At 35.1% G+C, this 24,627-nt stretch overlaps 1 protein-coding gene across 1 annotated transcript; it reads right to left on the bottom strand.

Annotated features, from left to right (window-relative positions):
* Positions 1 to 12,060: 12,060 nt before the first annotated feature.
* Positions 12,061 to 15,840, bottom strand: LOC116189772 (receptor-like protein 15). Its single transcript, XM_031519497.1, has 4 exons — positions 15,452 to 15,840; positions 15,076 to 15,228; positions 14,825 to 14,956; positions 12,061 to 14,722 (listed from the first exon to the last, which is right to left on the bottom strand). The coding sequence occupies exons 1-4, from the start codon at positions 15,813 to 15,815 to the stop codon at positions 12,555 to 12,557; spliced, it is 2,817 nt and encodes a 938-aa protein (XP_031375357.1). The 5' UTR covers positions 15,816 to 15,840; the 3' UTR covers positions 12,061 to 12,554.
* Between the last annotated feature and the right edge of the window lie 8,787 nt (positions 15,841 to 24,627).

Here is a 24,627-nt window from a genome sequence, read left to right as displayed (position 1 = left end):
GGAAAGTTGTGGGCGGGCGGAGAACGCGGAAGTCCTGAGGAAAATGGTCTTGACAGGGTATCTTCTATAATGTATGGATATATATTCTGGGGAGGAGTAAACGTATAATTGGAAATTAAGACGACAAAAAAAATGATTAAATAAAATAGACTAGATTGCAGTCTATTAAAAGAAAAATAGACTAGGTTGTTAAGAATATGAAACTGCGGAAAGTTAATAGTCAATCCGATAGTGAAAAATTGAAAAGGAATAATTGAGAGACATGTTAATCTAGTTTAAAAATAAAAATCTTAATCGCTAATTATAAATGAACGTAAATAATGTCACTACTAATATCAAATTTAAAATATCTTGATTATTAAATGAGGATTGCACTACTGCGCTGTATCCTCGTTGATTTCAAGTTTGAATCCTAATGAGAGGGTCAGGTCAGACAAATACTTGTGCAAAGATTTTCTTATTCAATGACCATGTTAGAAGACATATAAATATATATGACCCGCACCTTGCAACAATACTGAAGGAGTAAATATTATATGAGTATTACTCATTCATTTGAATATGTAACACTCAATCAAAATGTCTAAAAGTAAAAAACTGACCCCATAATGAGCCTATTATTTCTCACTTATAAACATTTCGATTGGCTCTTATTCTAAAGTGAATAATACTCATGGAATATTGAATAGCTTTTTGTTTCCTGAAGAGCCAGAGATGAACCAGCCCATGCCCACATGGGTGTTGACCTAGCAAGTAGCAATCTATCTATTTATCTATTTATAATATATAAAAAGTTAATAAGTGAAAATGTAAAAACTCTATTTCAAAACTTCCGTCTTTATATCGTAAATTATCAGCTCCTAATAATGCGCCTCTTTCGGTTGTCCCTTTTCTCTGAATAAAATATTAAATAACCATTTTATTGGTTATAGAAGTGCGTTACATCTCCTTCCCCATTGGCCATCTATCCCTTTCCTTCACGTCCTCTGTAAGCCATCTCTTTTTTTTTTTGGCCCTTTTACCCTCGAAATCTCCCCCTTTTTTCCTCTATGTTTGACCGACTCCTTCACTCCCCTGCGGGTATGATGTATGAGATTTTTCAAATGCTGCAAGGTGAATTCTTCCGCCTATCTCCTTGCAAGATGTCAAAATTGCAATATCGTGCCAATTATTTTATTACTATAAAAGATTTTTAAAGTTTAGTAGAAAAATTAATCATTTTGTCTAATAAGGTTGGTTGCTTTTCTATTTTAGTTACTTTTTATTTTTTATATACTATAATTTTGGATGCTTTTCTGTTACAATTCTTTTCCTTTTTCTTGATTCGTTTTTATCCAATTCATTTGCTTACTTTCTTTTTCATCATTTTATCAAAATTTTTATTGTAGAAATTTTTAATTTTGGTCCTTAACCTTTTGTAGCTACTTCTTTTTTATCCTAATTCATTTTTTAATTCATCTTTTTCTTAATATTAGATGTTTTATTCTTATAATTCTATTGCTTAATTTTTCATAAAAATGCTCACACAATATTTTAGAAATGAAATATTTTTTTATTTTTTAAAAAATAAATTAAAATAATAAAAGCAAAATCATGAACCTATTCGAGTTAATGAGAGAGAGTGAGTGTTTAGGTTGTAGGCAATCTTAGCATGGGCAATTTGCATTGGAACAATCAGTACTCGAACTTGCAAGCAAAGAAACGGAAAAATATTTAAAAAAATAGAGGCAATTGTACCTCGATAGCCACCAATCATGCTTGTGATGCAATGAATGACGTCGTAAAGCGCAATAATGGCTATGATTGCAAAGAGAAATATTGATAGATCTATAGGCCTATGGTGACCTTTCCTAACCCCTACCATCACGTCTCTCCTTCTCAAGTTATCATCATTCGCTTAACGGTTAACACAGCCCGAGTTGAGGTTACTTATACCTGAAGTTTCGAGTAGATTCATATACTTCATGTTATTTTTTTAATTTACTATTATTTTTAAAATTTTAAAAACTAATTGTTTTTTGTGGACTAAAAAGAATGAAAAAGTAATTTTTATTTCAAGATATGTCATATTGGTAAGAAGTTTAATGTTTAGACAATATTTGACGAACAAAAAAGAATTAGGAAAAAAGGAATAGTAAAAAGAGGTTGAGGACCAAAATTAATTTTTTTCCTTAATAGTTATTTTGATAAAGGGATCTAAACAGAAAAACAATCAAAAGTATTGGACGAAATCGAACCAAGAAAAAGGAAAAGGATTGAAACAAAAAAAAAATCAAAGTTATAGGATATAAACGATAAAAAAATTGAAAAAGAACTAAAACAGAAAAGTAAACAAACTTTGAGGACTAAATATATAGTTTTCCCAAGTTTAATCTATAAATACTTACTATAACTGACAAATTGCGGACACAAGTGAGATGCATTAAATTAATCGATATTTTTTAGTTAATCTATATTTCATCGAGTATTTCCATGCAACCATGAATAAAAGAGTTATTACGGGATCATACATCTCCATGTAAAGCCATATCCCTTTCTCTATTGCTTTTGACCGAGCGTCACCTATCCGTCTCTTGCTTTATATATATGCGATTTATTCTGTTTGTAGGTACGTGTAGATTAATAAGAGGAGTTGAAGAAGGAGAAAGGTTCATGGGAATATGGACGAAGGAATCAGGAGGCCAGCTCTAAAAGTTGGCCCAGCTCTAATCGATCTCCACAATGTCATGAGGCATGCGAGTGAGTGAATGTCAAACAAAATCATGATCAAGAGATCGAGCAGGAAGACGAAAAGGGAAGAACTTCACCTCTTCATCAATGTCCATGTTAATTAATTTGGTAAGAGGAAAAGCATATACGTACTGCGATGGGCATGCTCTGACCGAGCTTTTTGGAGGTCAGGTTCTTGACGACTTTCACCCTTTATGTTTTTTTTTTTTTTGGCAAGATCGTGTTCTCTATAATTATCTTCTCCCCCTAATTTCTTAGATTAGTTATTAACGAAGTACAATTTTACAGTCAATATAATTCCTGATTTTTAGGAGGGGCTGCATCCTTCGGCGGGAAGGGGAGCACTATGAGATTCAAGTTCCAAATTTACTATTAGTATCATTCTTGATACTAATTCAAGTTGCAAGGATATGGTTTATTAGTATCGATTATGTTTTTTCAGCTGCCATTCACAACTCCACTGTGAGCTCAAATGGAAGTAAAAGTTTTTGTGTGACAAGGACATATTGAGGATTAGAGCTTGAGCAAACTAAGGGAAATATATTGCTTGCTCAGTCAGAATCTTATGGACGTATGTTGAAGAGGATGTTGAATATGAATTTTGTAAGGGTTTAATTAACAATTCTTTTTAGTTACATGATTTAATTAACAGTTATATTGGTGATGGTATTCAAGACTTTTCTCTCCACTGTAATTGGTAAATGCAATGGGTGGCCTTTCCCATATCTTTATCGGTATAAGTAACATGAATATTCTTTTTATGTACATGCCAATAGACTCATTAAATAAAAAGAACAAAAAAAGGATTACGGGAAAGCATAGTGCTCACATTGGAAAAAAAAGAAAAAGAAAAAGAAAAAGGAAATGATACCTAAAAGAGCACTAAAAAATATATATGAAATTGAAAATAAATAGATCAAAGAGTAATTTGTCTAGAAAATAAAAAATAAAAAATAAAAAATAAAAAAAGAAAATTATAATTGTCTACTTAATGCGCAGGTCATATGACTAGTTGTATATAAACTAGCGGAGACAACTCGCATGTTGCTATGAATTAATTTTCTTCAAAAATTAAAGTGTAAAATGCATTCACCATTCTCGAGGTATTCTTTAATGACAATGATATCCAAATTTGATCAAAATAGACGCTCCCCAATTGACTGAGTTGACTAATGGAAAGTTAACAAAAAAAAGTTAACATTAAATACCGATTCATATCATGGTTAAATGATATGAAGAATTAAAGAATAAAAACAGAAAGGAAAGGAAATAAAAATGGACCAAATCAATCCATAATCGGCGAAGAACACAAAAAACGCCCTTTGGTCTTATTCACGAGGGAAGGTACTTTTTAATCACACAATTTAATATATATATATATATATATATATATATATAAACAATCACGTAAGTTTTTTTTTTTTTGTAAATAGTCACATCGTTCGAAAATTTGAGAAAGAGAAAGCTTCGCCGGAGCAAACACAGCAATCAGAACAAGGTGAGATTATTTTGTTAGTGTAAGCACTTCGTTCTGGCCCGGGCTATGAGAATCACTCGGGAGCACATTGAATCAGAGAATAGACAAAGCACCTAGGGAACACACACAAGAAGGCGGACTTTCAAGAATAAACATATAAGTTCTCGAGTGCTGAGTACTTAATTCTAACTGTCCATGTCAATTTTCAAAATTATACGGATTAATTGGCAATATTTCTTTTTATGGGGACGCACATGTAAAACTAATTTCAAAATGTGACGCCGACTCTCAGTAGACATTGTTTTAAACCCAATTGCTCGTATTTTTTGGTAAAAAGGCATGTTAAATTTTCTCTAATTAAAATGCTTTGATTCAGATATTTTACTCAATAGAACGAGGGCTCAAGACGGAGAAAGCGATATTCTCACGTAGCGAAAAATATTCGTGTCGGGGTGATTTTCTGTTAAATAGCGTTTTCTAAACCATAGAATATTTTTCGATAACTTTTCAGCTGGTTGAAGTGACCTCCCATCGAGGTGGAAATTTAGGACAGGATTACAGTTGAAAACTGCATTCTTGTGTGGAGGCCCAGTTATCAACCACGCCTAGACCCTTGAGAGCGGGTGGTAACCGAGCCAGCGGGTCAGCTGTCCAAACGAATAGATTTGGATAGTTTGATCTATTCGGAGCTTTCAAATTTCGAAAATCATTTGTATTTTCGTCCTTGAACAATCGTTATTTGTAAAACGACCATTGACTCCCCATTTCCTATAAATAGAGGGTTAATTTTTGAAGATAGGACTTTTGGGCATTTTCATGTGCTGAGACTCTCCAAAATAACCCCAAAGTTCCGATTATACTTATAGTTCCACCATAATGACTCGGATAATCAAGAGCTTTTCCCCTTATTTTGACGAACTCGAGCTCGGAGGTCCGAATCTTTGCCGAATTAAGATAAACCAGGGCTTCTTTGCCTCTGGTCAGAGCTGAACTCAAGCTTAATAGCTTGTATTTTGGCCACCCATGTATGATTAGTGTATGTGTAGATTAGACTAATAGGTGGCTAATTTGCTTGTATTAGTGCCGATTAGGACTAATTGAGCAGTATCATGCCTAATTAGGACTATATCCGACTTAACTAAATTTGTGTGTTGATAGAAAAAGTTTAATTGCATGTTAATAGGACTTGATTTGGTGTTAATCATGTCAATTTGTGTATAATTAGGTATTATTAGTTGTAATTAGCTTGTGTATTTGCTAATTAGGTTTTAACTAGGCTTAATCATACTTAATTACTCGTGTTAATATTCTGGTCATGTGGTGATTTAGTCCAATTTGGGGCCAATCGGGTTCAATTTGGCTAAAATAGTGTATAATCGGACTAACTACGAACTTGGCTATGAGTAATTAGGCTTGAATTTGCTTAATCAGATGAAATTGGCATGAAATTGAACTTGTATACGTTCTGTAAATTAGGCTTATATAGATGAGTCAATTTGATGATTTGTTACTTGATAAGGCCTAATTAGGGGAAATTAACTTCCTATTGTTTAGAATTAGGCTTAATTAGGTTCAATTGACCTTAATTAGCTCAGAATTGACCACTTAAGCATGCTGTAAAAATTTTGCCGAACTGATCCGAGAGTCGATTGGTAGATTTAGGGGCGATTAGGCTTAATTAGGTGCTAATTGTTTGATTAGTCACTTCCCTTGTGTAATAAGGCCTAATTGTGGCCAATTCCTTTAATTTTTACTTGAATTGATGAGTGGAGCCCTTGATTATGTGAATGATGATGTGGCCGAGTGGGTCAGTGTCCAATTAGGTCCAATTTCGCTTAATTAGAGTCTAATTAGGAGTAATTAGATTGATTTAGGTGAAATTGATTTAATTAGTGTTCCGACTTTAGGAATTGGTGTCTAATTGGGTGTCCTTAGGCTTGATTAGTGTAAATAGCCCCTTTTGTGTATATGGCCAAATTTTTGTGTTATCAATTGAATCAAAATTGGTCAAGCCGTGAAATTGTTGTACTAATTTGTGCTAATCATGTACATTTGGCTTCATCACATGTGTCTAGGGGTAATTAGATACTATCTGTAATGTCTAAGACTCTTAGGAAGGTCTTTGTGACCTTAAGGGCGGGTTATTAGGACCCCCTTAAAGTCAATCACTTGACTCAATTGGATTAATAATACGATTTTTGTGTGTAAATTGACTAAAAATGGTTAATCATTTATAATGATACATAATCATGGAGATTAAGGGTAATCAACCCACTAATCGAGTCTTAGGATCCAAATCGAAGGTCAAATCGACCTTGAGGGGATTATGACCATTTTATAGATTTTTGGGGATTAATTGGCTAATTCATGTAAATATGGTCTTGTTAATAAAACTGGACAAAATACAAACCATGAATAAAACGTGTAGATATATGAAAATAAACTTAGATTTTTTCTAGATTAGGGACACTAAGCCCATTTTCCTCTCTTTGGGCTCTAGGCCCATTTCTGGGCCCACTCGGTGCACTTCATGGATATCGACCTGAATGTATGGCCCGCGAACGTATGATGACCTAAATGTATGGTCCATTTATTATTGAAATATATGACCTATTTATCTTTTTTGCCCAAATGTGGGGCCCATTTTTCAGAGTTGCACTGTATAGTTTGTATATAAGCATATGTATCGTGCGAAATCTGTATTTTGTCCTTTATTTCCTTGTACATTCGCGAATATAGACTCGACCCTAGGATTAACAATTCAACTTCAAAAAAAAAAAGAAATGTTAAAACTATTAGAAGCCCATGAGGGTACCAAAAGGGCGAGTTATTTGCTTGCAGGCTTCTAATCTGGTAATAAATATCCCGAACTCATTTCTTTGGTTAGAAGACCAAGTCAAATTTAAATCCATAGACGGTTAGTATCATCACCTCGTAGGTGACTTACGTGGCTCACTGGCCAAACGAAACAGTGTAGTGATGACTCCAATCCAATTGGGTCTCAGGTCACACAAACTAACTGAATTTTGAATCGTGGTGGAGGCCTAAAAATGACGCCGTGCAACAGTTAGTTACCAGGGCATCGAGGCTGTAACTCACTTAGCCAATAAATAAAATATCAATCTTTAACGAAGTTAATTTTTTTATTCAAATTACTTCTCAAATTTCTTCAAAAAGGGAGTAGTAAGTAATAACACTGAACTCATTTATCCTAAATTTAAGCTAATAAATTACAAAAGAAAGTAGCAATGGTCAATAGTCTGCCATTACATAAAATCATCAGTACTTTATGTAGTTAATAATAAATTTTTCAGTAAGATCTAGTCGTAGTCAACAATCTGCATTTACGACTACACCAATATATATATATATATATATATATATATGTAGAGGGAGAGAGTTGCGACAACTAGCGCTAAAAGAAGCTAATATCATTTAATACCAGATCGAAGGTCCTATTGAAAAGAAGCTGGTTGGTTCATTTTGGGGTTTTAATTTTTGAATAATTTCCATAGTTAAAAACTTTCAGAGGATATGGTTAATTTATAACTTATTAACATAAAAATTATTTCTCATATTTAATTACGCAATCGAATTGCAAAAATATAATTAGTAAAAAATATTAGAATTGGAAGAAAATGAGTCTAAAGTTAAGGGGTTAAATTGTAAAAAAGAAGAAGAAGAGTAAGATAAAAAGTACAAGAAAAATTCAATTGGGCCACTTGGCAAATAAAGGAGAATAATAGATCTTATGAAGAATTTCTATTTTTTTCCCTTTTTTTAGATCGTTTCTCGATTAGAAAAGAAGTCCATGAATTTAGTACGAGAAAATAACAAGCTAAATATAAGAGGCATGAGTAATCGTCCTGTTGAGAATCAATTCTAATAAAAATAAATGAACTTTCTGTCACACATAAACAAAAGGAAAAAACTCAATTTTAGTCTTCAACCTTTCCTCGCTTTTTCATTTTCATCCTAAACCTATTGAACTTCGTTCTTAATGTTGCACTGCTTGTTCACTTTTGTCCTCCCATCAAATTTTCCGTCAAAAACTTCATTTTCCATCCAAAAATATTTTCAAAATTTTAGTTTTTTTAAAATATATTGAAAGCTAAAAAAATTATAAAAAACATCAGATAAGGGCAGAGAGAGGGGGAGGAGCGGCTGGAGCCTTGTCAGTGGTCACCCCTCCCCAAGCATGGTCACTGACAATGTATGGAGTTGCTGGAAACCTAGCGGGGGAGACGTGGCCGCTGGCAAGGTTCAGACTGTCTCCCACCCCTCTTCCTTCCCTTCTTCGATCTTCACCTTTATCCCTTTTTTTCCCTTAAAGGTTTTGTTAGTTTTCGATTTTTCAAAAAGAAATATATAATTTTCAAATTACTTTTGATGAAAAATGGAGTTTTTGATAAAAAAGTTGACGGAAGGAGTAAAGTGAGCAAAGGATGCACCATTAAGGACGAAATTGAACAATAAAAAAATTAAAATGAAATGAAAAGGCTATGAAAAATTGAGATTCAAATGACTTTTTTTCCCTAAATAAAAGGAGGAGGACACGTGTTGTCCTCTTCCTACACCAAACACACTGCTTGCCTTGTGCCTTTTCTCATTGGCTTATATATTACCTTCCAAATTTTTGCTCTCTAGTCGGATCTTCATTCATTTTATTTCCTCTTTGTTCTCTACCCTAGAAAGAAATATTCTGCAAATATTCCACAAAAAATTGGGTCATGACCACAAATATTCCATGTGCTTGTTGTTGACGATGATTTTGCGATCACGAACCACGAACAACTCGAACAACGTGCAAGAGGGAGATCGGGGGTGGTGTTTTGATTTCACTCCCCGATGCTCAAGTCAAATTGAGTCTTATGTGCGAGGAAAAGAGTGCAAATTGCCAATTAGCCCTAATCCTAGGCATAAATCACATATTTGTAGGGAGTTTATGGATAGATTATGCTATCACCTTTAGAGATATTCCCCGATATACCTGATCACCATATCTTGGTAAAATAGAAAGGTTATTTAGGATTACTTGACTGATAAGTAATCCACTCAATTTCAGTTAATGAGCTTTGCTTGATAGATCTCGGCCCCGCGTTGCTCTTCATTGTGATGGGCTCCGATGAGCCTCACCATGCCCTTCTAGGCTTCACTGAAGTCAGTCCTTGTGGGCCTAATTGGGTCAAAGCCAACATCCAATTCCTAACATAGCCCCCACTCGGGCACGCGCAAAGCTCGTGGTCGGGAAAATTAGATTTAATATGATATACATTATCCTTCAGATAGACAAGAAAATCTTACTCGAATCCCAATTCAAAGACAGCTCCGTCACTGAATCGCTTCCATCATGGACATCGAGAGGGTTCCAATCTCATTAGACGAGTTTCTAGCCCCAGACTTATAGAATCGTGAGCTCGCTTTGGCCTCGCTTAGAGGAAAAGGCTACAAAGGTCTCGAGACACCCACAATAGGCTAGGTGAAGTTCTGCACTCTGCTGGAAGATAGGTATCGGAGCTTCACTTCACGAACAGTGACAGCAGCGTCACAACTTTTGAAGCAGGGTTGCCCCTAGTCCTTTTGAAGCAGGGTAGTCCCCCAGTTCTTTGTTCACGTAGGAGGCTTTTCATATAAGAGGGAAAGAGATCTCTCAAGGATACACTTAAGCAATTACGGATATTACTTGAGCGAAGTGAACCTAAGCGATTATTGAAATCGCAGCTGAGGATATTTCCAAGCAATTACTTATATCAATTGGGTGGCAGCGAATCATCCTGAGTAATTACTGATATTACTTAGGCAAATCATCCTTAAGAGATAACCCATACCGCAAAAGATTGCCTCAAATAAAACAAGTGATTAGTGATATCACCTAAAAGATTCGAGTAATAACTGACATTGCCTAGGCGACGCAAGCTCAAGCGATCACTGATTTCACTCTTTAGATGACCAAGTGGTGACTCATACCACCCATATCTAAGCGAAGCATATAAAAAAGATTACTGATATCGTATGCCAAAGCGATACTCTAGTGATCACTAGTATCGATTGGGCATTAGGCTTGAACAATAACTACACTGCCCAAGCGAGGCAAACTCGGGTGATTACGAATATGACCCTTGGACTTTAGCAGTGACTCATACCACTAAAGTTGTCCAAGTAGGATGTTCGAGTTATTACACTCGTATCACTCAAACACTTATTTTCCAAGAATGACTAATATCACCAACGAGTTACACCTGAGCAATAATTGACGTTGCTCAATGAAGCATGGGCAAGTGATTACTAATATCACTCTCAAGTGATGACTAATATCACCTGAGCACTCACCTTAAAGTGAAGTGAAGCGAAACGAGAGTGTGTGATTACTAATAGCACTCTCAAGTGATGATTGATATCACTCGAGCACTCATCTTAAAGTGAAGTTAGAGTATGTGGTTACTGATATCACTCTCGAGTGATAACTGATATCACTCCAGGACTCATCTTAAAGCGAAGCGAAGCGAGTTGGTGGTTACTTATACCACTCTCGAGCGATGACTGATATCACTCAAGCATTCATCTTGAAGCGAAGCAAGTGTGTGGTTTCTTATACCACTCTCGAGTGATGACTAATATCACTGGAGCATTCATTCAGGAGAGGAGCGAAACGAGTGTGTGGTTACTAATACCACTTTCGAGTGATGACTTAAATCACTTGAGCACTTATCTCGAAGCGAAGCAGAGCAAGTGAGTGGTTACTAACACAACTCTTGAGTGATGAGTGATATCACTGGAGCACTCATTTTGGAGCGAAGCCAAGCAAATATGTGATTGCTGATATCACTATCGGGTGATGACTGATATCACTCGAGCACTCTTCTTCTTGAAGCGAAGCGAAGCGAGACTGTGTGATTACTGATATCATTCTCGAGTGATGACTGATATCACTCAAGCACTCATATTAAAGTGAAGCATGAGCCTGTGGTTACTAATACATCACCCGATCACTCATTTTGGACTCCCACATAGGTGATGACTAATATCACCATAGACCTTCATGTATCTCAACGACGTTCACTAATGACGTGGAGCTCTTTACAGTCTTGTCCGGGAAGGCCTTACTCACTGCCTTCTCCACGGGACCAAGAATGACCCTACTCTTCTCCTTATACTTGGGGTATGTGGTGGCAGTATTACTCTACAATCACCCGGTCTCTATATTTAGTGCAACTCAGACAAACTGAGCACAACATTAGTAAAATCCACCGCCACCATGTTAGACGCGCCATAGGAGAACATAAGCGACTCTATATAGGATCGTTCATATCAAGAATCAATTTTAAATACGTGATGGATCATAATATATAGTAGCAAAAATGCCTGAATAAACACCAAACCATTTGGTAAAAGGAGAGCGGTGCCTGCAGCCACTTACCTCTAGTGACCTGATCCGGCCTCCAGTTGGAAGCCGAACAGCGTGTTAGCTTTCTGACCCGTAGTTGTCCCCAAACATATGATTCTCTTTAGCTTAAAAATAAATATAAAAAAAAATAAAAGAGTACAAGTGCTTGAAGGCTAATTAAGAAGAGCAGAGGTGGCAAGTTGTGGTATCGATAGGTCCTGAGTTTGATTCTCGGTAATATAACTTTCGTGTTTCTCTATTTTGCTTTTTCATGCTTTTGTTGCTCTACAAGCCTCTTTCTTATAATCGAAAATAAAGGGGGAAAAAAAAGGGCAGATATAGCAAGACAGGCCGGATGGATCACGCATCCAATTTATCCTCTGTTCCCTCAAAGGTCTTTATGATATTGCCAAAACTCGCATAAAAAACGAAAATGCCCATGGCCCGAATATAATCCATTTCCAAGAATGGACTTTCTTGGCATTCAAAGAGCTGTACATACACTAACAACAACAACAACAACAACAACGAAAACATGTCCATACTTTAATCGTCAAAAGGTCCCCACCGACATCAGGGCGTCATTGTACTTGCAGAGAAATATATTGCACCCTGCTATGAACAGTCGGTGCAAGAGAAATAAAAAAAAATCCTAAGGTTAATTTACCTATAGGATTGCAAAGATTGAATTGTCCTTTATAAACGGGGAATGGACTCTCTCATCAGTTCTCTTGTGCAGATGTTGCTCATTCTCAAACAGCTAGCCCAAAGGATGAGGGAGGCCCGGGTGAATGGTCCCGAATATGAAAAGAAGCTTCTGAATGAATCTCGTGATGCACTTATTGATCAGGAGAGAATCTGAAAAAAACATAGTAATACGAAAAGCCACTTCCTAGAACATTAAACCATCATACAGGAAAGCTCTTCTCCATCACGTGTGATCTGCCTATCAATAAAAACCTATCAATAAAAACAGATGATTTGCCTATAGAAAAAGTTAAACATGATTGTTCTGTAGTGGGAGCTAATGAAGAGAAACGCCACAGTTCCAAGGAATGCGACGACATATGATCCCGCAAAGCTCCATGCGAAGGCTTCTCTGAAGGAGTAGTCTTCCTTTTGATCTGGAATTGTTGGTGTTAGCGGAGACTGCCCTGAAGTGTTGCAACTCTCTAATGGCAGCCCGCAGAGGAAGATGTTACCTTCGTAGCTCTTTTCATCAAACGTGGCAAATTGGTTTTTCCTTTCAGGTGTTTGCCCTGATAGGTTATTGTGAGCCACAGTGAAGATCGATAAGAAGGAGAGCTCTGTCAACTGCGGTGGTATTTTGCCAGTCAACCTATTGTATGAAAGGTCGAGACTCTCTATTTGCTTCAATCCAGAGAATGTGCTTGGAATCGGGCCCATGAGATGATTATTTGAAAGGTTCAATATGAGAAGATCGATCATGTACCCAACTTCTCGCGGGATAGAACCGCTCAAATTGTTGCACGAGAGATCTAGCCCAGACATGTATTCCAGGATATTTCCCCTGTAAGATTCTAACCTGCTTTTGGAGATGAACTGCACTTCTACTAACTTATCATCCGTGTAAGCATTTTCGACAGCACCTTCAACGAAGAATGAAACCTTCGAATTGAATTTATATATCATAGAGAGAGATGCTGTCGAAAAAGAAAGCGTACTAAATGTTCCGAGCACTCTCAGGTTTCCAAAATCCAGCTTATTCAAACAAGACGGAATGGGTCCTGAAAGACTATTATTTGATAGATCCATGATGCTCATATTCTTTATGTGGCACAACTCGTGAGGAATCAGACCTTCAAAATTGTTTCCTTTCAGTAAAAGAGCCCGAAGGTTTGAAAATGATCCAATCCACGGAGGAATTTTTCCTGACAATCCATTGTTTCTGAGATTCAATGTCACTATCGATGAGGCGTCATGTAGAAACTGTGGAAAAGGTCCTCTAAGGTGATTGCTCTCCAAGCTTAAATGCGATAGCACAGAAACATTAACACATGAAGGTATCGTGGGACCAAAATCATTAGCAGCAAGGCACAGGAACTTTAGATTTAATTTGCAGAAGCTCAACGGCAAAGGACCTTCCAGGGAATTATCCGTCAACAGAAGATTCTCCAAGCTTTCAAAGTCTCCGATCCAATTAGGGATGGTTCCTGACAGAAAGTTGCTGCCTACGTCCAGAGTATGTAAGCCGGGGCTGTTAAGCAACCCAGGAGAAATCACTCTGAATTGATTGTTGTCCAAAGACAGAGTATGTAACTTTGTCAAGTTAGCCGTTCTTGGAAGTACTTCACCACGCAAATCATTCTTCGACAACTTTAGAACCTCGAGACGTTGACACTTGCAGAGTAAAGACTCTGGCAGCTCTCCGATGAAATCATTATTTGACAAGTCTAGCAAAGACAACAACCTCATGTCACCCAGAGAAGAAGGGATTCCCCCACGAATAAGATTTCTGGACATGTTGATGAAAGCTAAATTCGGAAAGGTGGAACCGATAGAAACTGGAAACTCTCCATCTATAAAATTTGACGACACATCTATCAACTGGATGTCAACATTGCTTGCAGTGGAGGAGTTGAAACTAAAACTTCCGGAGAAGGCATTATTTGAAAGCTTTAAGGCCTCTAGTTTTGTGTTGTTCTCTAATAACCAAGATGGAAAAGCTCCTCTCATGTTGTTATGGCTGAGATCAAGAAGTCTTAGCTCATGTTGGTCTCGTAGAAAGGTAGGGATGACACCACCAGGTTCGTTGAGTGCACAGTCAGATAAACAGAAGATCTTCAACTGAGCCGAAGGAGCATAGAGAGGATCCTCTGTTGTGATATTCAAACTATGGTAATTGTTGGCGAGATCAAATACTTCAAGCCTAGAGTTGTTGGTTAATGCAGCGAGAGAAAATGACCCTTCAAAAGCATTCCCAGAAAGAGAGACGTATTGTAGTGACTTGAGATTAGCGAAGAGGGAGGAAGGGATGTTCCCTCCAAAATGGTTACGATGAAGATCGAGTGCATAGAGTGAGGTCATGTTCTGAATGCATGGTGGAATGCTGCTTACAAACTCGTTATAGGAAGCGTCCAACTCTTCAAGACCTTTCAACTGACACAAGCCTGTCCAAATAGATTTTGCTAGTCGTAAGTGCGATATAAACTCAAGAATCTGAAATATTTTGGAAAACTACGCTAAGATAGGATAAATTTCAGATAAGTTACCTTGAAATATTGAGTCTCCCAATTGATTGCCAGCTATCGACAAGGCTTTAAGGGATGTCATGCTCCAAATTGCTGAAAGACTATCTCCAGCCAAATGATTGAACGAGACATCTACCGCCTCCAGCTTCAGTCCTGTTATATATATTTATATATATATATATAGAAAGTCTTAGAAGCTTGACTATAAGGATGAAAGAATTAAAGGGGTTCGCTTTGGTACTAGATTAATTGGTGCAGTACTCAGTATGCACCTTCAAGACGGGAGAGGTTCTTCGGGCGATAATTGAATTGTAAGTACAGTGCATTCAAGGATGGCAACTCATGCAAGGAGGGGACCTCTGTTAGTTCGTTTGTACGCAAATCTAACACGTGCAGTCTCTTCAATCTCAACGTCTCCGTAAAAGCTGCCAGTGGAAGAAAGTAAAGAAAAGAAGAAACTTCATGACAATCCGCAATAGCCATTGATATATATATACCATATTTTTCAGTAGAAGTATACTTGAAAACATACACAAATGCAAACTAGCTGGAGAGGTCTCGACCAAAAAGGAAAAAAAAAAAAAAGACTAGCTCGAGCGGGCAGAGTAACAATGACTGAGAGAGAGAGAGAGAGAGAGAGAGAGAGACCAGTTAGCTGATTGAAGCCCAAGTCAAGTACTTCAAGTTCCTCAAAAGGGAGGAACAAGGAGGCTTTAAGAGACCACGGGGCTAGGCTAGAATCTCGTGTATGATTGAGCAGGAGCTTAGTCACTCGCATGCTGATGTTGTGGCACCTGACACCTTCCCATCTGCAACAATCACCTTGATCGTCACGCCACGAAGGAAGTGCCGACCCATTAGGGAGATTGAAGGCGGCTTTGAGCTTCATCAGCCCAATCCTCTCCCGTTCGAAGCATGCTATTGACAAGCCTCCACTCCCACAAAATCCTAAGAGTATTAACAACAGAGCGCTTAGCTGCATTACCAATGCAAATGACTGATGTGAAACCATAACGCCTGAATTATATGCAACTCTCTCCCACTTGCCTTCGCATTCTTCTTCGTTCATTCGCACTTATATATTTATATTCATGCTGCTTACCCACCCGGCGGTGATTTCCTGCTTTCCATGAAATGACAGCCCCGCAAGGACCACTGGATCAGTTTTGTTTTCTTTCGCTAGGATTGGTACAATGGTCTGCGATAATACAATTTTCAACGGGAAAACATTTGCTCAGGAAATTTATTAGCAACGTCTGCAGTACGTCAAGAAAAAATTAATTAGTTTGGTCTTGACTATGTGTCAAGCGCACACTGTAATATAATGGAAGAATTAATTTTTATTTAATTTTACGCCTGACATATATGGATAAGAGGAATAATCCCTAGAAAGAACTAGCTTGGGAGGCAATCCCCAAACCTTATTTAAGGAACGACTACCACCGGTCAGTTAACTTGTTGTAACAAGATACCCAAATGAAATTAGAATAACGAGCCTTCGAAAAATAAATGACACCAAATATACGTGGTAAAATCCGAGGAAAACATGCACTGATAAAGCAGAAATATCCACTATATCGAAAACAAGAGATTACAACAGAGATCATACTCGCGTTTCCCGACCCCCTTTACAAGACCCAACCCGAAAAGAATTTAACAACCCTCTTGGTTCTCACAACTCTCTTACTTTATGAACCCCAGAGACTCCAAGAGAATAACCCAAGACCTTTTCAAGAGGATTACACGTGATTCTCAAAACAATCTAAATTGTCTTCCAATACTCTTCCCATATTTATTGATTACAAGACCCATACCCCTAGTATCAGATATATAATCTAAATATCCCTAAGAATATATCATAGAATATTTATCTCTAAGATATCTACAAGACCACCTTGAAATATTTATCCTTTGAATGGATTCGGAGTTGCAATGAAATCTCATCAAAACGGAAACTGAATCTCAAGATCTTCATGCTCTTGGCCAACTTTTCCATGGCAATCGTAACAATTGTCGTAGCAATTTGCTACATCCGCCTCTGTTCAAATTGCCGTAGCAATTCGAGTATTTTGCCGCGGCAATTTTTCCTGATTACTCATTTCTTTTCTTTGGTCGATTCTTTGTTCTCGTTTCCGAGTCTTCGGGTCTTTGAGTCTTTCGGGCTTGATGCAAGATACCTCTAATAAATCTTCACCTTGGCTCGCATTAAGCCAAACAACGATCTAGCTTCTCATACTCGACCGTTCCATCATAGCCCTCACCGACTCCGCCTCTACTCTTGCACGTGCCGCTCAAGTCCAAGCCACTCTTGAAAATTGGTAACATCTGATAACTACCTTGGCACTGTTAATTGGTAACATATGATGTGAAATTTCTTTAATTTGCTATGCTTTGACTTGGAATGCAGAAAATGAGCCTCGACTTGACTCTAAATTTGACAATGGCTGTTGACAAACTTGGCATTGTGCATTAAAGCTTGATGTTTACGTTTCGGTCAAAGAATCACTCATTTATTCACCCTAATTAAGTCTTTTGTATCAAAGAGGGTGTAGCATAATATGATACTCTTCTGCTTGCTAATTAAGAGATTCCAAATTCTGTGAAACTTTCGGTTGCCCCTTCATTAGGGGCATTTCTTCATTTCACTTTATTTTCTTATTAGTGTCTCAGGCATTCCCTCATTTTTCCTTCATTTTGATGGAAAGAGTATTCCCTCAAAAAACAAAGGGGTATAATTATTCCCTCATTTCACACTATATGTTGTGAACTATCATAGATATCTAATAATGTATATAATATACTATCTTGATAATAAATTCAATATTATAATTATATTCTTTCATTTTGTAATGGTCATTAAAGAAAATCAAAATTTTCAATTAATAACATTACATTTTCATAAATAGAGTCCATTCCCGCGTACCAAACGATACATTCCTATAAGACTCTTTGTGCATGTGGAATGAGTAAATTTCAAACTCCAAGTAAATTGATTAAGTATTAGACTTTTTTTTCCTCCTTACATTTCAGTCCACAGAATCACGGATATCCTCTCTTTGGATTTTCTTTTTCAAAAACACATGTACCTCAGTTTATTGGCTGAATCTGAGAATAGTCTCGACTTGGACATTGACAGCTTGACCCTGATTATAAAAATATGTCAAGTTATAAGTTTCTAGATTTCTTATCACTTCGTGATTCTAGATTTCTTATTTTGCTATATACATTACATTCTAATTTCTCTGAATCTACTCAAGTGAAGACAAAAAAAATAAGTAGATTGGTATTCCTATTAAAATGTCACCTTTTTTCTTTAAAAATTTTATATAATAGCAAAATCAGATTACACATAACATGAACTTTCACATTTGTCTCACACATATTAAAAAATACTTTTTGTCGTATAAAATCACGAACTTTCAATTATACTAGGACATGAAGCCCGCGCGTTGCTACGGGATCAGAAAATTGTATAAAGAAATTTACTTAAGAAATATGATAAAAATTTAAATGATAAAAATAATGTTATATACTTTTTTTATTATAAATGGAATTATTATTCAATCGTTTTCATTTATATTTTCTAGAAATTGCAGGATACCACTCTTGCAGGTGGTAACCTCAAGTGGTGGGGTGATTGTCCATGAGGTACCTAATCCTGAAGGTCTTAACAATCGCCGGTGACATTAAATGGAGTACAATTAATTAGAAAGAAACTGAAAAGCAACTAAAGATTAAGGGTAAATTGCACTGATGGTCCAAAAAGTTTTATAAATGTTTCAATATGACACAAAAAGTATTTTTTGCTACTTGATGGTACAAAATGTTTCAAAATTATTTCGGTATAATACAAATCGTCATCTCGCCATTGACGCCGTCAATTCTTCCTTTATAAGACTGGAAATTTTGCACAATCATGTAACTTATGTAAAACATTTTGTACTATTAAGTTACAACTTCAAAGTATTTTGCACCATCACGTAACGTCTCGTAAAAACTAATTTTGCACCATTAGCATCTGTTTGACGACGTCAATGGCGAGATGACGGTTTGTACTATACTGAAACAACTTTGAAACATTTTTTACCATCAAGTAGCAAAAAAAACTTTTTATACCATATTGAAACATTTATAAAAAATTTTGGACCACCAGTGTAATTTACCCAAAGATTAATGAGGATCAAAATAGATTTTCTCAATTAGGTTAACATGGTTAGGGGAGTGGAGTATTGATTTTTTTTTTCTGTACGAAGTGGAGTATTAATTTTCTTCTGTCAAACATGAGGTTTAAGGTTGACATGCAAATTTCTTAGTCAGCTTTTCTATTAAGTTAATGCTAGTCGTTTTTATCCCTGTGTTGCATGGGTAATTTTTCTACGGAGATTTATTGGAATTTTTGCTTTTGAATGTAAGATTATGAGTTTTTTTTTTTAAGTGGAGAATTTTTATGTTTTTCAAAATTAATTATTGTTTCATTATGAATAAAGTAGTTTCCATAAATTATGCATGATCCAAAGTTCTGATAATTATGTCGTCATTTTATGCAAATACATAAATAATTAGTGATATAAGATAAATTTTATTTTCTATAATAAAATTTAAACATAAACATATAATCATAGAAGATTCGCATTCTGATAGTCTAATAATATATCGAACTCTGTACTTGCATATTTTAGTTCATTTATAGCTTGTATAGTTAACCTATCACTTGATAATTAATTTTTTTGTAAATAAAATTCTCTAGATTGAGGGCAAAAATACACCTACACAAAATAATCCAATTAAAGTTTCGAATCTATATATTTTTTTATTTTAAATGCAAACAAAGTTTTTCAAATTGAGGGCGCAAAAATAGTTAGAGAAGTTAATCCAAATAAAGTTTCTTTTCAAATTTTGTTATTTTCAAATTAAACTAGATGAAACCCGCGCGTTGCGCTGGCGATTACTAAGGAATTTGACATAGAAATCTTGAAATATCAAAACTTATTCGTATTTTTTTATTAAAACTGGAATAAATATTTCATTAAAATAATCAATATCGAAAAAATTAGTTTAAAAATTCATTCTACAAACTGAAATTTAGCAAAGAATAAGAATAAATAAATAAAACTACTGAAAGTTAATGGAGAAATTTTTTGTTAAATGATAAAATAATAATAAAAAAAGAAATATTCTAGGTATATAAATCATAATAGTTTTACCATAACGGAAGCGACGTCGATAATGTAATTTGAATATAGATCCGATCAAAATGATCAATATCGAAACAATCAATCTCAAATAAAGTTCTAGCAGGAAATCAAAGTTCAATCAAGGAAAAGAAAATTTTGGAGAAGATTATTTAAACAACCAAAATATCGTAGCAATTAGTTTGAAACTTGCATTAAAAATTCTTTTTATGAATCAAAATTTAACCATGAAAAGGAACAATTTGGAGAATAAAGTAAAAAAGAGATTTTGAATTATATATAGAATACTGTTCTCTTTTAAATGATCCTCGGCTTGGCAAAGGACAATATATACACAGAGGTTGAATTTTGTCAGAAAACAATAATTATATATTTGATATATTTAATATATAATACTAACCATTATAATCTATATATAATTAATGCAAATTATCATAATGCCTTTATTGAGATATATTTTATTATAAACTAAATATCGAGAGATGTATATTTATATTCTATATATTCTATTGCATATTTTTATTTAATTATATAATTTATGTGCCTTATATCATATTTTATTCCCTTATATGTACTTGGTTGTGCCTTATATATACATTTTATATATTTACTATATAGTTAATTAATTAATTAATTAAATTTTCTTAATAAGAATACAAAAGTTTCCTTAGCATAAGTGATTTCCTTCCTTCATAAGAATATAATAATTTTCTTAATATAAATTGATAACGTGGCAACACGAAAGTGCTCTGTTTTTTATTTTTTATGATGTGAAGGCGTGAAAGTTCTGCTTATACTTTGTTTTAAATATATGTATATATATTTAACTCTAAATTAGATGTAAAATTAAATATTATTTAGATATTGACCTTTTTAACATTATATTGTTATATATTTACCTTTCTAATCCCATTTATTACATGGGATACATTTTTTATATACTAGTGAAAATGCACTTAAGTTGCGCGTCCTAATATCTAAGGAGACAAAGGAGAATGCTGTTGTTTCGCTGAAATAATGATCCCCCACAACCAATGAGCTGCAATTACATAATATCAAATCAATTATCTTTTTTATTTGGCATTTTGTTCACCAATGAGCAGCAGGCTACTGCGTAGATTACTTATTTCTCGTTGAATTATCTTGCAGATTACTTGAATCAAAGAGGCATGAACATGCATAGCCAGGCAGGGAAGGAGACAAACGGTGTATAGTCTTCTTACTTTTTCCTGCAAAAAATTAATTTTAATTTTTTAAATTCTTACATAATTTAAAATTAAATTTAAATTTAAATTTAAAATTTGCTTTTCTAATTTTAAAATATGTTAAATTAATTAATTAACAATATATGAGATCGGCATTACGATGTTTGTCTTCAAACCCCCAATTCTCACTAATTCTATACTCTCCGACCAAAAACATGAGTGTTTTCTTCTTTCTTTTTCAGTATTCGATTCTGTTCTCCATCAATTCTTATTTCCTATTTATTAATTACATTCCTCATCAACTGCATTCATGCAAAGCAAACATCCCATTAGTTCAAGATATAATCTTGCTCGATAGAAGCATACTTCAATGCCTACCAAAGCATCCGTTATTGCCAACAAACATAATGCACGATAGCAATTACAACTGTTCATCATCCTGATGTGTATTTCCTAAATAAGTAATAAAATCACACATCAAATGAAATAAGACATGTTCATTTAGATCAAGATTTAAATAATAACCACATTGACAGAACAGAACATATAATTCACCGTAAGACTTATGTTCGTACATTTTTATCATCATACCAAATAGTAGGCATCATGATCTCTGTAAAAGATATGTAGTTTCTGCGACAAATAACTGGATAATCCTAAGAGTCACCATGTCTTCAACAAGTTGTTATTCTGATTCTCATAGCAACTTCAGAGTATCTAAATCACAAGGAGGGGCACAAACGAGAAAAACTATTAGCATATTTTAGGCAAAAGAGAGGAAATAGAGGAGAAAAGAAGCAATCAGTGGGAAGGACTGCGACTCAAGTACCTTTGCTCTTTTTGCAACAAGGTATTATGCATGACTATCATTTTTTTTTTCCAGCTTGAACCCTTGTATCCGGAAGCCTAATTGAGCCTTGACTAATCTAATCAAGCTGGATCAGTCCACTAAGGGGTAAAGCACTCCCAACATTGATTTTTTAGATTCACAAAGAAGTTCGAGACCTTGCTTAAGCGGAACAAGTACCGAATCATTTGAACTAACCCACGTTGGTTATGCACGACTATAATTTACTTTTTAAAGTTCTCGAAGATACATTACTTTCCATCTTTTTTGCCTTTCTAAGAAGAAAATAAGATGATAGGTTGCATAGTTCAATAGTCTCGACAATACAAATCGATGAAATGATCATTCATTCAAGAACCATGCACTATACTCTAGAACTCGGCTGGCTACCACTCTCTTGTTGGCAACTCATTTAGTATTCGAACTTCCCTGTTATCAAACCTATGGACGTTTAACATTGAATCAAAAGATGCCCACTTTGCTCTGTAGATTTAATACAAAAAACGTTTCAATTAAATTCTCACACGTTGGATCAACCTAAATGGAACTTTTATCCTATTCAAGAAATATACAATATATATTCCAATGAATTACTCTCTTTTCGTCAATTATCATCTATGATTTTAAGGCAGTCCACCACTGAATGAACTATCATGAGACTAACAAACTACTGAGAAGTATTTGCATTTCAAATTATCTACTCCCATATAAAATCATTGGAGCCTTCAGCAAGTGATTCGTATTCATGAGAATATTGGTATCAAGCAAATGGTCTGCAAAAGAGAAAACATATTTCTCCTCCTTGGAATAATTTTGCTTAGACTTCTCCTCTGGCAATAGTTTCCAAAACTACCTGATGAAAGAAAGCAATAATTTCATGCAGCGCTCTTATCTAATAAACTCTAAAAACGTAACTTACAAAACAATCTTTAGCAAAAGTATTAATTTTGAATTACCCAGAAAAAAAACTTATTTTAACGGAGACAAAGGGATTAGATGAGCAAGCCTAATGACAGATTTAAGGATGTACTCGCATATAACCTTAGGGGAACTATGAATAAGCAATTATCAACTTTATTTAGAAGCGAGAAATCAAGCAAGCATCAGCTTTCCAGAAGAGTGGATAGTATCTCTTTATTACTATTATATTAATAGCATTGTCTTATCAAGATTTGAATCGTGAATCTACTTTCGAGGTATTAAATCATCATTCCTCTTTATTACATTGCTCAAATCTCTCCAACTATAATTATTCTCTTATCAATAGAAAAACTATAATTATTTTTACCAAATCCTTTACAATTTGTTTTCTTATCCTAACACAAAACCAACCAAAGTATTCAATAACCTACATTTTAGCCTTACTCAGTGTCGAGAACAAACCAAAATTTAGAAACAAATGAATAAATAAATTCAATTCAATGCATTAGAGAAAGGTCAAGAAAGAAAAATCGAGAAAAGAAAGAAAAAGGAAACACTAGCTGCCCAACAATACTATCTTTGAAGCTTCTTGCATCAACATAATGACTGGTATGACTTTCTTAGACTATGAGAATGCTCATCTGGCCAATATTCTCTTCGGTATCCCAACTTTGCTTTTGGAGAGCATGAATAAATAAATAAAGCCATTAATTCTCTGATATTCTGCAAATCACACATGGGAAAAGCAATATCATTGGGCACTACCGCTTGTTGATATTAAGGCTGTGTAAAACCAGAATGAGACTATAAATCTAAAATAATTGACTACCAGTGATTCTAATTTTAAACAAACAACAGTCAAGAGTAACACAAAGCATTCCCCAACCTAATCAAACAACAATTCCATTATGCACTTTAAAAGAGATGAACCAAACAAGAAATAAAGGCCACAACTCGCTGGAATCAACATTTTCCTGAGTACCTATAAGTGCAGATAAAGAGCAACCGCATGATTCAAAAAGAACCACCAGAAATTCGCTTCCAAAATCGCAATTCAAATTCATTCTCCGCCTTAAGGAGAATGAGTTAGAAGGTTTTTCACATTATAGTTTGCCCATTTCGTCATGCCTGGTAGTGGCAATTTATGTGAAGCTCCAGTGCAGGAATGCACCAAAGAAACTGGTAAGAGGCATTTCGCAGAAGACGTTGTAGGCATAACATTGTATATGAACTCCTCTAAAGAGATAGGATAGCAGAGAAGGGCAGGGGAGCATGGCGTACCTTTTATTGGCTAATGTCTTGAACAGTGGGTTGGGACGATGCAGAACAATTCAGAAAGAAGGGACGATACAATAATAATAATAATAATAATAATAATGTTGTAAATGTAAGGTAATGTATTAAATTTAAGGTAATGTTAATAAATTATATAATTTGAAAAAAGAAATAAAGTAACTGAAAGTGCGACACCTAGCTTAACGAGGAAGAAGAACGGGATCTGCTTTCATCTATCTTAGTAAAGAAATTAAAAACTAATAATATCATTGACCCAAAAAATATTATTATTAAAAAAAAAGGAATGGTCGAGCAGGTGCGATAGTTTCTATATTTAAGGAAGATCTTGAGTTCCAGATTTTGAAGAAAAAATTCTTGATTGGA

Source organism: Punica granatum, unplaced genomic scaffold (genome assembly GCF_007655135.1).
Source record: "Punica granatum isolate Tunisia-2019 unplaced genomic scaffold, ASM765513v2 Contig00018, whole genome shotgun sequence".
Lineage (NCBI taxonomy): Eukaryota > Viridiplantae > Streptophyta > Magnoliopsida > Myrtales > Lythraceae > Punica > Punica granatum.
This window is presented reverse-complemented; position numbering and strand designations above follow the sequence as displayed.